Source organism: Diadema antillarum, unplaced genomic scaffold (assembly GCF_040938485.1).
Source record: "Diadema antillarum isolate AM-2024a unplaced genomic scaffold, OU_Dant_1.0 seq00000908_RagTag, whole genome shotgun sequence".
Lineage (NCBI taxonomy): Eukaryota > Metazoa > Echinodermata > Echinoidea > Diadematoida > Diadematidae > Diadema > Diadema antillarum.
The window spans coordinates 319,642-335,000 of record NW_027271765.1 but is presented as its reverse complement, the minus strand read 5'-3'; the positions used below and the strand labels follow the sequence as shown (position 1 = coordinate 335,000).

The window sequence follows — 15,359 nt, the reverse complement described above, 5'->3', positions numbered from 1 at the left end:
AAATTGCATGCTAGACAATTCTTCAGATGTAAGTTGGGACTATGAAATAGGTTTGGACTGGTAAACACGACCTTTCAACAGTCTTATGGGAACATTACCATAACAGTTAGGGAATGGCAATGTTGACCTTTAACCTTTTAATCAGCTGCTTAGGGGAACCAGGGGTGGTATTCTGTAAGGATCCTAGGACAGCTCTCGCTCCTAAATACGCGATTGGTATTCTGTAACACCGCGCGTAGGAGGAGAAATAGGATAGTGACGTCAGGGATCCTTATTTCTCTCCCAGTTTAGGATAGGGGCGTAACTTGATATGTTAATTAGATGTAATTAGATGTTAATGAGATCTTAAGATAAGTGGTATTCTGTAAGCACAAGTAGGATCAAGTTTAGGAGCAAAAATAAGGATAGCCTCTAGGCAATCTTTCTCTGGCGATTATGCCGGGCTATTGCGTATATAGGCCTACTGACGACCCACTGTCTCTTATTTTGTATGTTCATGAACAAGAAAATAGATACATGAATCGTATAACAGAGTTATCTGTCCCTTTCATACTGAGGATTCTAAAACTGCAGTCTATTAAGTTCGAAACAGTTGTATTCTTTATCTAGCTGGTATGTGTTTATTTGTTTGTTGTTCGCCATTTTCAATTCAATTCACACTTCATTTTATTCGGCACAAAATAAATAAAAAGTACATTATGTACACAATAACAACAAAAGCTATTATTATAATTATAATTAATATTGTAATAATGATAATAATTATTATCATTATTAATATTATCATTATTATTATTATCATTATCATTATTATTGTTATTATTATTATTATTACTATTATTATTATTATCATTATTGTCATTATTGTTGTTATCATTATTATTATGCTCAACGTCTGCCCGAACGTCATGCGGACGCGGTGCAAGTAGCCTACCTTCGCCGCCCACATTACGTGACCCTCGAAGTCGTTGCTATGAAGATCTAGTAACCAAAGAAAAAGAAACGTACGCAGTGTGCTTCTAGGTCGCGTGAAGAATAAAGCAGGGCCGACTGAACGTTTTTAAAAGCGTGGGGGCCTACTTCCGGGTTTCATGAGCTAACAAGAAAAAAAAAATAAAAAAAGGTCCTCAGCTCCTCTCACCCTTTCCATTTCTGGGTTTCTTCAGCTGACAAGCGAATAAAAAAAAAAAGTCTACATTGGAAAAACATAACCTTACCGCGCTCCGCACACTTCAAGATCTCTATCTATTTCTATTTAGTGCCACTTACGTACTTCCGGGTTAAAAAAATTGTGGGGGCCCAAAGTGATGACACCTTATGTATTTCTTTGTGTTCCGCCGGCCATGTAAAGTATTAGTAACGCAACGATCCATACGCTCACATTATTGTTAAGACGTACGTATAGTGTGTGACGCAACCCGGTGACCTAACAGTCCATGTGCATGGATTAACATTTTTTTTTTCCAAAATGTAGTGAACTTACGTGTTTATACGGTTACAGCTCGTTATTCCGAAGGTTCGTTATTCCGAATGCTCCAGTCCGAAGATTCGTTATTCCGAAGGTTCGTTATTCCAAATTTCATTTTCGAATTAACAAATCTTCAGAATAACGAACCTTCGAAATAACGCCACAAATATTCGGATTAACGAACCCTTTTTCATTTTCGGATTAACGAACCTCTAGGTATGGAGAATTTGTGTGTTTCGGATTAACGAACCTTCGGAATAGCGAACAGCACCCGTATACAAGGATATCATGGAGCTATAGTAGCTCCATGTTTATATCTTTGTTTAATCTATCAGTAATCTCCTTTATTTATTCTGTTTATTTATTCTGTTATCATTGCCCTGCATGTTAGTCTATGCTACCATAAAGATAGGGGAGAGCTAGCGGGGTGAATTAAGAGGGACAAAAATTGTGATTTGATGAAGTTTCTCGAATAACTTTCTAATATCTAGAATGGCCGGGCACACGTGTATCGGACCAAAAGACTTTTGATGCTAGCCATATAACGGGTTGCTACGCTTTATTCGTATAAGTCTCATATTTGTGTTATCATTGTTTTTTTTTTTTTCCTGGGAGAAGTGGAACATTGGTTTGGTTTAAGTGGGACAAACAGTAGGTCCTAACTATAAGCAAGACATTATTATTACAAGCATATCGATCATATTTATAGAATAATGTGAGCGCATGTGTGTGTGTGTCTGTGAGTGCATCTATTATTATCATTATTATTATTTATATTTATTTAAGAAAATCTTATATATTTTATAATAACTTTGAATTAAGGGCGAAGTTTGGCATGCAGTGATGATATCCCAGTTTACCCCAACATCCTCCAAAAGTTCAAAATTTGAGCTAATTTCTGCAAAAACTTTAAATGCTAATTAATGGAACTCGTAAGGTCACATCTATTATGGTGGGCTAAGTGCGTGCTAAAGCTTTGATAATCAAAATTGAATTCTTAACTGTAAAATTAGACTGACAATACATTTTAACTCCTCGCACAGTAAGAGCTGCGTGAAGCGCATGTTTGAGCAATGTAGATCTTGGGCGCGCATTGCGTAAAATTAGCCAGATGATTGGCTTATAGATACTGCGCCGGGCGTGTCCTGTCTTTCCTCATTAATATTCATTATTCATAAATGACTGTCCTAGGATAGGCTTAGGACAGGCTTACAGAATACCGATTTTGCCTGTCCTAAGGGTATCCTATTTTCTGTCCTACGCGCGCTCCTAGGATCGAAATAAGGATCGCGCTTACAGAATACCACCCCAGCTGTGTAATGTGATGTAATAAGCCCATGTACAGATGTAGGAATTGCTCCCATCTTGGAAGCATTGGGGTTAAGGAAATAAGAGTGTATCTCTTGACCTCTGACCACTCACCACCACAAGACTTGACCCCTTCGGCCGGATGCTGGGTCCATTTGTCCCACCCCTCCACCTCCTCCGTCTGCACGTCTCGGTCAAGATTGTCCTCATTGCACTGTACAAAAGCCTGACATAGCAACACACACCATACAACCATATGTCAGTTTGTTCCATCTGTCAAAGACGGAATACTATGAGTAATACCATGGACAGCATGCAACATCTCAATTCGGTGTGTCACTTGACAAATGTTTGAAATAGCAACACACTATACACTCCTCTGCTAGTTAGTTTCCCCTATCAAAGAAAAATACAGACATATATATGCACTGTAAAACCATAACATTCATGGCATAAAACTTTCACACATTGGAGCCTATGGCCTTTAACGCAGCGTGAAACTTTCACGAATTGCCACGTACTGGCATTCAATGCAATGTGTAAAGAAAAGATATTTTCGCGTTCGCTCATTTTCACGAATCTTGGTTCCTCACGAAATTCACTAAAGCTTCACGCACGTTAAAATAACTGGTTTTATAGAACACTGGTACATATATAAGTACCAAATACTGAGTACTATGTGTTTTTATTCATGTATGCACACATTTGTTTTTTTATTGTTTCCGTTCACAAACCTGTTTGGTGTTTGAGCGGCCAAAGCTGGAGATGTAGCGGTCATACTCCCTGACCGGGGGCATGTCGAAGATGTCGTAGCTGGCCACATCGAGGTCGATGAGGGACATGAGTTCCTGGCCGCGCTTCCGTGTCCGCTGGGCCACCTGGTCGCTGATCTGCCGCTGCTTGGCAGCAACAAAGTTGATGAACGTCCGCCCCGTGCGAGATGTGGTCGGTCTGGAACTTGATGCTGATTTTTGGAAGGTAGTGAGTGAGAGAGGTTCCACAATGGATAGTACGATAATCAAATGAGATAACCACGAACGTGTTTCATTCAACATTGACGCCTAGTGGCATCATTACTAAATACATTTTACCGATTCAGTATTCTTTGTCTTCTCGTATGGCATTTTGTGTCTGATTGCTACTATTTGCTGACTAACCTTTGCAGTCACCTGGCATGTCTTTCCCATTTTCCTGTGTTTGTGGCGCATCATTCTACCACATTTGATCCCTGCTTCTTGTTTATTTTTAGATATAGGAGTGAAGTGAGGTCTTTTCCGTGCCCCAGTTGCAATTCTCTCACCCACAAGAACTCTATTTCATGTCCAAATTTTGGGGATCAAGAATTTGCCTCTTACTGCAGGCAAGTACAGGGGATGGTACACGGCATTGCTCAGCAGCATTCACAGGGATTCAAACCTGTGCCACTTGATTGCAAAGTAAACACACTACCAACTAAATCACAGATTGACTTTATCAAACTATAGAAAATTGAGATCTCGAGCAAGTTGTTCTGAGACATCCTTAAAAATGTCTACATTACCTATAGCAGGGCTCGACACTAACGGTGGCCCGGTGGCCCGGGGCCACCAAAAATGAAAGTCGGGCCACCAAATTTAAAAAAAGGGCAAATTTGGTGGCCCGCCTTGGGCAACCAAAATTTTTTGAAAAGTATGTCAATAAATTCGTAACTTTTTGCGCCGGAAATTAGCAGTTAAATTTGTTAAAGGATGGATGAAAAGGACTGAATGAATGCCTCAGAGTGAGTGTTGCAAGTTTGTTGAAGTTTATTTATGAGTAGATATGTCCAACTTCTAATTCTTACTATCATAAATCGTAAATATTTGACTCATTAAAAAAAAGACTTTTAATGTTTTTTATTGCTGTTTTTTTTTTCGGGACACCAAATTTTTCTCTCGGGCCACCAAAAATTTGAAATTTAGGATTTTGGTGGCCCCATCGGGCCACCAAACAAAAAAGTTAGTGTCGAGCCATGCCTGTAGTCACAATTCTAACTTGCACCATTTGATGGTAACTTGGTTTTTACATTTTTTTATACATACCACTGGATCTTTCCGATCTTGATCTTGACTCAGTCTGGAAAAAAGATAGAAACAAAGACAGTAGCATGATTCAATATGGCTTTGTGCATACATTATCATTGAAACTTGGATAATGGTAAAAAAAAAAAATTCACCAAAACAACCAAAACAAAAACAATGTGGCACATAAAGAGTTAAATATAGTGAAGCAATGGAAATAGATGACATCAATAGCTGCTAAACTTAAACCATTTCATCATCATAGGGGTAATAAATGACAGATCTAAATGTAATCTCTGAGAATCCAAACTCTTCTTGTTGATTGCCTACACTGTATGTCCCCCCCCCCCCCCCCAAAAAAAAAAAAAAAAAAAAAAAAATTACAACGGTACCCTCCGCAACAATAACTTTGAAAATACTGAAACAATCCAAACACAATTTCAGGGTATGAAACTATAACTCATGGCCCACATCTTACAGAAAACCCCATTCAATTTGCTTCAGTGCTCAAAGAGAAATGAGGATTTTTGTAGAGCATGTCAGGAATCCCTTCCCTCCAGGTTCTGTCTATTGTGTTTACACATTAATATGCAGTTCAAAGAGCATCCAAGTGCTAAACTTGGAAGAATCAGACTCGTGACATGCTTTACAACAATCCACATTTCTCTGTGACCGCATAACCAAATTGAATGGGGTTTTCTGCAAAATAGAGCTAAGATGTTATATTTTAAGACCCTGAAGTAGCATGTAGACGGTTTAATCATACTGGGTGTTATCAATGCAAAAGTCAGATTATAATTTTTTTGGGGGGACATACTGTATTCCATGGTTCTTAACCCGTTGAGGATGAGCTGATTTTGCTACAACACACATTTCCTATAGACACCTGCTGAGGATACTTGGGACTCATCCTCAATGGGTTAATTAAACGCAGGGTCAACGTCCTGGAAGGCTCACCGACTCTGCACTTCTCCTCATTGCTTGGTTCTCTGCTGCCATAGCCTTCCTCATCTCTTCAATATCACTCGGGACCTGTGTGGTGTTATACAGGATAATATAACGTGGTTTACACAGATGGGGGTTAAGAGGGAACACTGAGCAAGCTCTCTATGGGATTTGGTAAAACAAACAATACTGTTATCAAGAGGCATTAAAAATAGCATGTTACCATCAATAAAAATGTGGTTACTTTCATTACTCTTCTTCTTCTTCATCTTCTTCTGCTTCCTTAACTTTTCTTCTTCTTTTTTTCCTTTTCTTCACTCTCTTCTTATTACCACTGCTACCACTACTTTCACCATCACGGTTTTCAATATTACAATCACAGCAACTCCATCACATTATCACTGCTATATTCTACACCTCAGTTTTCATTATAACTACTGCTCCAATACATACTTTATTTAACCAAGGCACCCAGCCAAGCTTTTTCATCAGCACTCAGTATAATCCACTGAAACTTGACCTAGTTCTAGATCAGCAAACCTACTCAGGTGTAGCACTGTGCCTCAGTCCAACAGGCAGGCCATGGTGACACAATAGGGATTAGGGGGATTAGTTAATCTCTATTCACTGACTAGTTAGTGTCCAGACATCTGTGCCAATTGGCAAAGGAAGCGCTCCTGCATTCATGCCAAGGAGGAAACAAAGCACAGTGCAGCTTACCATTGGCATCACATCTATTTTCAATGTGCCAAACGCAAACAGAAGGAAACTAGGGCTTTCTATAGCTCAGTCGGTAGAGCACCAGGCTAGCAATCCAGAGGTCACGGGTTTGAATCCTGATGGAATCCCACTTTCTTTGCTCATTTTTCCACTAATAAATCATATTAATTTCTGGTCAGTTTCCTTCTGTTTGCGTTTGTTACATACTCAAAAAGCTGCATCACTTCGGTGATCCCTCGCATTTATCCCAAAGTTGAATTATCCTGCAAATTTATGCCAGGTTTAAGTGTGTGCGTGTGTGTCACACACAAACACATTGCTATAGCTTCTGACCATTCGAGCATTGACAATTAAGGGTTTCTTGGATGAACACTGAACTAGGGCTTTCTATAGCCCAGTCAGTAGAGCACCGGGCTAGCAATCCGGAGGTCACGGGTTTGAATCCCGATGGAATCCTATGTTCTTTGCTCATTTTTCCACTAATAAATTATTTTCAATGTGATTACAGTAACTACATCAGGTTGTAGTTTACTACTGTGGGAAATGTCATCGATTTCTCAGTACCTGATCATCTCCTGCATCGTCATTATCCTCCTCATCATCATCATCTTCAAAGTCATCGTCATAATCCTGCAATGTGGAAAGGAAAATGATGCCAGCTGGATGAATATTCAGTAACAAAGGAGAGAGACTCTGCTTGATTTTTTGCCACAATCGAGTGAGCTTCATGGGAATGCAGTTCTTAGTATTTGTCAAGTAACTTTCCCTTAACCCGTTGAGGATGAGTCCCGAGCATACTCGGGCAGGGGTCTATGGGAAATGCATGTTGTAGCAAAATCAGTCCGTCCTCAACGGGTTAAGTTTCATGAATATATCTGTTATGATATGGACTACATTGCTCTTTAATCTTTTCATCCCCCCAAAACAGTGAAATATTCAGTACATAAGCTCTTTTCAAAATTCTGTGTATTCTTACCTCAAAGTCATCTTCATAGTCATCGTATCCATCAGGTTCAGGGGCCTTTGGTTCCTCCTGTTTAACTATCTCCTCACCTACATCATCCTGTAGAGAAAAGTTGACACGGGCAAATAATCACGTCAATAGATACACCACGACTGTGCACATTCTTTTTTCATAATTTTATATATATATATATATATATCCATTATTCAAACCAAAAAACAAAAAGAAAAAGGTTATTGCCTGCTTCTCTTTATTGTATTTCATTCTGGTACAATATTATTCTCTGATGGGTCTACATTAAATTTTCTTAACTGAGGCACTAAATTTTGCAAAGTAATTCCAAAGCCTGAATTTTTCTTCTTTTTTTTTTTTTTACATTCTCCAGTGCATCTTTCACAAGATCGACTGGCTGTCACAAACTGAAAAGCAAAGACCATACCGAGAAAGGAGTATAATTATGCGAGTCTAACCAAAAAAAAAAGAAAAAAGAAAAAGAGAAATCATCGCACTGTGTATTAGCAGCATATCATCAACCATCAGTCTCTACATCTTTCCTTCTTGCTTTTCAAAAAAAAAGAAGTGTGGTAACATGTATCTTGAGGAGTGAGTTTTCTTCAATTTTGTCTCCCTCTACGAATGAAATTTGTAAGATCACCACTGCAAATTTCTTACCAATTTCATTTGTAGAGGGAGAGAAAATTGAAGAAAACTCACACCTCAGCCTTCACCCCTCTGCTTAAATAATTTCTTGCTTTCATTTAAACATGTATCTTGTCAAAGTGTCAGCTGTTGTGGACTGCTCCCTAATGTTGTTCACAAATGAAGCAATATTTTGTGAATCCTGGTAGTTCCCACGATGCGCTCCCGATGGGACCACACACAAACTGGGTCAGGCTTGTTCCCACGTTGCCCACGTATGTTGCGTATTGGGTAGCAAGGGATTTTGATTCTCGCGTTATCTTAAAACACAGCACGTCGAAGCAATGTTAAAAGAAAAAAAATTCCCAAGACTGTGCGTGCGAGCGCTGCTCATCATTTTACCTCAGCATCTTCATGCTTCTCCTTCCTCTGCCGCCTCTTCTCTTTCCTCTCATCCACCCCATTCTCTTGCGCTTCCTTCTCCTTGCGGCGTCTCCTCTCCGCGCTCTTCTCCCGGCTGCGTCCGTCGGCCGAACCTCGCTCCTCCTTGTCGCGATGTCTCCTCTTCTCGCGGTCGCCATCCCGGTGTCGTTTATCATCCTTCCTACTACCTCTGTCCTCCTCAAATATTGTATGCCCACGGTAGAAATACAAGAAATTATCTATCTATATATATCTAGTATCTTAAAAATCTATCTACCTATATATAAATGCAGCGTTACAAAAAATCATCTTGTTAATGAGTGATACTGATTGCATTATCCTCACTTACACAATCTCTTTTCCAATGAGACACACCACATGCAAAGCCTTCCACTCATATGACTATGAATCACAAGAGGCATACTCTTCATGTGAGAAAAAGTATGAATTAATCTGTATCCAATTCATTACCAAATACATTAGAAACATTCCAACTTCTCAGGCCAACCAATAGCATGCATTTGATACATCTAGCAAAAGTCAAGGTTGGCCCTGTCTTGAATTCTTACAGAAGACATCTACACAAAGAATATTAGTGTAGATATTTGATGATAGATATTGCAACACATCAAAAATACAGCTTGTGGAGACTGAGAATAAACATACAAACATGCACTTAAAAACATATAGCAGGTAGAGAATAAACACATTCTTTTCAATCAGTTTGGTCATTTGAAGTTTCATTCCAACAGCTTCATAGCGCTTTTATTCTAACAGTCTTCAACACATATGTCACCTGGCAACACTTTCTGATTAGAACCAGGCTTCACGTCTGAACACTTTATGCATAAATGTGTCATATATGATAGAATGCTCGTCCACACATCCATTCACCTAAGCACCCATCCACACACACACATCAAAAATGAATATAATCTGATGCACAATACACACACATGTGGCCATTCAGAAATCCATCCATCATCCTGTAAAGTTTTGCTATCTCTTTGTCATTTGGCCCCATTAGCTTTTCAGTACCTTTTCAATAAATGATACATCTACGTGTTACAAAACAATGCCGTGCCAAACGCTCACTCTCAAATACTCATTATATCAAAAGGGTGTAAGAGAACCTGACAGAGGTTCAATCAAGCAGTATGCAACAGGTGGTGGGCTTTCAAACTTACGTCTTTGTCTCGTTGTCTCTCCCTGTCCCTACCGCTGCCCTCCCTCTCCCTGTCTGCCCTCCTTTCTCTGTCTTCTTTATCTTCTCGGTGACGCCTTTCCCGACCTTCCGCACCCTCTCTGTTTTTGTGTCCTGAAAAAGGGAAGCCACGTTCGGAAATCAACAATGCGCTACATCGGCTGTCAAATGTGATTAATCACCGTCACTGCAACGGTCGACTTTGACTAAAACTCAGTCACATTTCAGGTGCGAATAGTTGTTACTTGTCACTCTTCTCAGACAGCATAGAAATGCGATCTGATATCAGGGTTGTAAGATAACAGTGTTGTGTGGTGCTTGGGCCACCCAGGATCTTTGCTGGATTCACTCCATATAAGAGTACACTGTTACGTTGATAGGTCTAGGTAGAGTTACCTTATTGCAGTACAAGTTAAGTCTGTTAATGTACACACTGATGTAGAGCAAATATGGGAACAATCTCTTCCAGTTATGTCTGCTTGCAATGAAACTTTTCTTTCTCCAAAGTTACATGTTTGATCTAGATATCTTTTCCTTTGTCCAAGTTTCTTGTATTGGGGGATCAGGGTCATTGACTTGTGATAGGTCTTAAAAGCAAGGGGGGGGGGGGGGGGTGGTTTTGTTTATGGTCAACATTAATAATGCCAGAAAGAATTGGATGTGGTCTTGGGAAAGCAGGGTGGTCCACAACTTGATATTTGAACATGTTGCAAGCTCAGAATCTGAGCATATTGCACAAATTGTATGTGCAGAGAGCGCACATCACGAGCACGTAGTACACAATATTTCTTAGCTTATCTCGCTTTGTGCTGCTTATACACTGTATTCAATGTTCTCTCCATACGTTTTGCAAACAAATATCTAAGTACCAGGAAGTTTGATGTTTCTTGTGTTTTGCACATGTTTTTCATATGTTTGATTACATTTTATTTTGAGCTTGATGCAAATTCTTGAGGATGTTGCACAAAAGTTGAGGATGCATGTTGCACAAGAATTTGAGCATGTTGCAGCGACATGCTGAAACCCCTTGTGGACCACCCTGGAAAGTAAAAGAGTTGTGACTACTACCGGTGCCTTGACCATCTCGTGAGAGGTTGACATATCCTGTGGCTTGAGAGTGCACAGAGTGAGGGACTTATTGTGGAGTTTTCCGGACAAGAGAATGTCTGTTTCCACTCCAATGGAAGTGATACTACAAATTGTATACTTACTGTCTTTTGATAAGAGGGACCGAATTTTCTCATACAAAGAATATAAAAATGCAGATCTATGTGGAGAATCAATTCCCATTAGAGCAGATAAATGTCAGACTGATAACGTGACTGGAATTTTTCCCAGAGCACTTGGGATTGGATGGTGAGCGGATGCACCACAGACCCACTTGATTAGCAATGGGCCACCTACTGTAAAGCAAGATATTTTTGCAGCATGAAATTTTTGTGAATCAGAGCCAACACCCTTTTTCGTGGTATGAAATTTTTGCGAATTGCCACTGGCATTCAATGCATATTGTGAAGACAAGAACTTTTGCATGTATCTTAATTTTGCGAGTCTTGGATGTTGCGGAATTCGCGAAATTAAAATGCACGCAATTATTTCTTGTTTTGCAGTATATTCTTGAAACTTGAGGGGACACTTTTTTTAAAAACAGAGTAGATAGATACTCACTGTCTCTCTTATCGTGATGGGACTCTTCCCTCTGGCCTTCATCGGTTCTGCTTCTCCTTTCCCTCTCCTTCTCTTTCTCCTTGTCTCGTTCTCTGTCCTTCTCTCGATGCCTGTCTCTATCCTTGTTCTCGTCCCTGCTTCTGTGTTTGATGTCCCGGTCCCGGTCCCTGTCCCTGTCCTTGTCCCGGTCCTTGTCCTTCTCCCTGCGCCTTTCGTCATCCTTGTCCCGATCCCGATCGCGATGCTTTTCCCTGTCCTTCTCCCGGTGCCTATCCCTCTCTCTGTCCTTGTCCCTCTGCTTGTCCCTGTCCTTCTCTTTATCCCGGGATGAGTCCGCCTCCTTTTCCCTCTCCTTCCGCCTCTCTCGCTCCCTGTCCTTGTCCCGACTTCTCTCCTTGTCCTTCCCGCTGTCCCTTCTCTTCTCCTTCTCGCGGTCCCTATCCTTATCTCGATGCCGTTCCCTGTCCTTGTCCCTGTCGCGATCTCTGTCCCGGTCTTTCTCTCTGGGCTTGTCCCGGTCACGATCTTTGTCCCTGTCTTTCTCTCTGGGCTTGTCCCGGTCACGATCTTTGTCCCTTTCTTTATCTCTGTGTTTGTCTCTGTCTTTGTCTCTGTCTTTGTGTCTACTCTTCCCAGATGACCTGGCCTCCTGCAAAAATAGGCAACCACACAAACAGCACCAAAGTGTATGAAGTATGTAGAAAACTAGAAGAAAATATTGCTTTTTAACAGTTTCACTACTAAATGAACAAAACCTTGCACAATGGAGAACACTGTAACATGAGCAAATAGGTGTCAATGATGAAAAAAAAAATAATGTGATACTAGGTTAATCAAACATGAAGGGTATCACATTATATCATCTACCATGAAAAATTAGAAGAAAAAAAATGTAGTACAGCATGTAACTTACTTTTATTGATTCACTGAGCTCCTTGGCTCCCCATGTGTCTTCTTTGCTCTGCAAAACAGATGAATGACAAACACAAGAACAAATTTATTTCATCCTTTTAATACTACATTCAAAAATTTTGATCACGCACCTAATCACAAGTACATTGTAGCAACGCTCTTAATACAGTTTTACCACAATACCACCGCTGCAAGAAAACTATTTACTTGTACGATAACCTTATACATGTAAGCATTGTTGTTAGATCCCTACGGGTTGCTTTTTGTCATAAGTACAACTTGCCGTGTTAATTCTAAGAGCTAAAACAACAGTCACTATCTGTGTGATTGTTTATTATTATTAAGCAACCAGCAAAAAATGACCTATGATGCAAACAAAAAGTCTTTTTTTTTTTTTCAAGGAAAGCATTTCTAGAGGCTTACCCAAAGTTTATATTTACAAAAGACAGGACAGTCAACTCTTGTGACATTTGAGCAGAGCATAGATCAATTCAAACTTTAAATAAAGCTGCACAATCTACTGTAAAAGTAGATATTTTTGCTTGACTAATTTTTCACGCTCGGCCAAGTATGACAAGTTTCACATGTTTTTAATTCCGCAGAATCAAAACATCAACTACTAAAACATATGGCAAGCAAAAATATTTGCATGCTTTTATTTTTGGCTATGATTTTAAATCTGTTCATGCATTACTTGGCAATGCAATCCAAAACCCAGTCTTTAGCTGTTCTATGAAAGATAAGAGTTGGCGAGTGCAGTTGAAGTGCTGTGTAAAACACAGTAATTACTAAGATGGTACCAAGGTACTATTGTATTGGTAGCTTCAGCTCGGGTTGCTACACCTCTTGTTGGTGTTGTGCTGGGCCAGGTTGGTCCTCCATGGCCATGCTCCAGCTGGGTGAGTTGAGGTGTCACAGCTTCTTTTTTTAGGTGACAGATCAGGTCAAAAGTAGCCTAACTCACAGACACCTTGAACCTTGAACCTTGAAGTAGTAATCCCTTTCAGCAGTTCCTTGAAACTATCCCGGGATGGTAGAAGTGTCGTGCGTCAGTGAGAGGTGACATGGTGAACAGGATGATTTTAAATGTCACTAATGTACAATAAAAGTGACGGTGCATAGTGCTAGTAAAAAAAAACATGCATCTTTTCTTAGAGCATGTGTGACCCAACAGGAGGCTGCATCACTCAGATGACTGGAAGAGCAGCCTCTCTGAATGTTAATGGGTTGGTAATTGTGACCACAGGTCCTGGCAGATGGTTCCAGGTTCTAACAGCTCGGGGAAAAAAGGAAAATTTAAACACATCTATGGTCGCGATTGGGATTATGTACTTGAGCTTATGATCATGCCTTCCTATGTAGGTAGCTGGGAAAATCACATGTGGTAAACGTAGAAGTTGACAGTAGTGTATCTTATGAAAGAGGGTGCACTGTGCAAGGAGGCGTCGTGTGTGGAGACTATCCCAACCAAGAGCCGAGACCAGCGTTGAGGAAGATGTTGAATACCTGTAGTCTCCATGTACAAACAGTCACATACAAGGTGTTGATGGACTGCCCACTTTGATGCAATGTTTGAAGTATGCTTGTTTCTGGTTTGAACCTATTTAGCATGACCCTTGACAGGATTGACACATGTAAATTTACATTACACGGATCCTATGGATATGCGTCACTGAACACTGCCATGCCACTGCACTGGCACTGCACTGATTGGTCATTCTTAGTCTTATGTTAGACAGCGACAGGTATTTAAATTTACAGGTTCTGGGCTACAATCTAGGGCTAGAACTAAATAGTATACTTGGGTGACCCGCACCTCATCATAGTTAATGTTTGCCCATATTTGAATTACATTTCGCCACTGAAATTCTTTGAAATCCAACTCACATACAGGAAAAATGCTGAAAATTCCAATGGAATCACAAGTTCACTGATCGATACAGAAAATTTGCAGCTATCGTCGTCGAACGCGAACGATGCGAAAAAGTTGCGCGCTAAGGAAGGGGCCCGCAACTCGTCACCCGCTAGCCATAGACTTAGCACGTAAAAGACGTGTGCGGGTGAGAGTGATGTTCCCATAGACATACACGTAAAAAATGCGTGCGGGTGACTTATAACACGTATTCCCATAGCCCTATGAAAATTTTAGATTTTCGCGAAAAACTTCGGTTTTCACCACAATTTGCTTGGTTGTGGTAGCCCTGCCAAGTTTCAAGCGTACAGAACACAGTCCCGGGCATACATTTTTGTTTAGTGCGCTCAAAACAATTTTAAGTGGGGTGACGGTATTCGGGCCCCTGACGTCAAACGAGGTGCGGGCACCTCACTATAAATTTTTAACAGTTAAGAGTTAGATCTAGATTTTAATGCTGGGAAACTAGGAACAAATTATTGCACGTGACAAAACGATAGCTCAACATATCTAGACTAAACAAACACATGAGGGCAAAATCGTTCACGAGTATGCCCACATGAGGCATACTTTCGGTGATAACTACTGCCCTTACGTAAACCAAGTCGTTAAGAGTCCAGCAGCAGAAAATAGACGTCTGACACCATGAGCATATAGCCACACGTAATTATTAATATATGGGACTATGCACCAGCTACTTCGGCGATTGCATATTGCATAGGTGTTAGTTAGTACTCACTTTTCCAGGCATTTCTGCTGTGTGTATGTACCTTATGCCTACAACAGAAATACAGAAGGATTTGAATCAGTCTCTGTCCAATAAACGATTAAACAAGGGCATGGTCACGATGAAATTAACAAAACTTAGTCCACTTCTTCGACCAAAACTTTCGCGCACGAAGGTATTCACATTTTGTATACATTGGATACGTACCCTCTGTCATATTAAGTTAGAATTATTCTTTATCAATCAAATATAAACTCATAGAAATTCAAGTGAAATATGTAAATAATTATTTTTTATGAATTAATAATTTTTACTGTCATTTTATGTTCTAAATAAGTTTATTGTACTCTATAAACTAAATGAAATAACCAAGCCTGGAAAATATTTTAGTAACCTCGTATCCGGGTACAATGTATACTACACAATCGTG

General features: G+C 40.1%; 1 protein-coding gene across 1 annotated transcript in view; it reads right to left on the bottom strand.

Annotated features, from left to right (window-relative positions):
• The window catches only part of LOC139741167 (cytoplasmic dynein 2 intermediate chain 1-like), a 37,574-nt gene extending 22,546 nt beyond the window's left edge, over positions 1-15,028 (bottom strand). Inside the window, exons 1-11 of the mRNA XM_071651760.1 lie at positions 14,942-15,028; positions 12,292-12,339; positions 11,430-12,027; positions 9,751-9,767; positions 8,486-8,683; positions 7,457-7,543; positions 7,045-7,110; positions 5,773-5,847; positions 4,840-4,864; positions 3,511-3,740; positions 2,894-3,002 (exon numbers count right to left, since the gene is read on the bottom strand). Of these exons, the coding sequence (XP_071507861.1) occupies positions 2,894-3,002; positions 3,511-3,740; positions 4,840-4,864; positions 5,773-5,847; positions 7,045-7,110; positions 7,457-7,543; positions 8,486-8,683; positions 9,751-9,767; positions 11,430-12,027; positions 12,292-12,339; positions 14,942-14,953 (1,465 nt within the window). The 5' untranslated portion in view covers positions 14,954-15,028. The remainder of the gene's footprint in view (positions 1-2,893; positions 3,003-3,510; positions 3,741-4,839; positions 4,865-5,772; positions 5,848-7,044; positions 7,111-7,456; positions 7,544-8,485; positions 8,684-9,750; positions 9,768-11,429; positions 12,028-12,291; positions 12,340-14,941) is intronic.
• Positions 15,029-15,359: the final 331 nt, after the last annotated feature.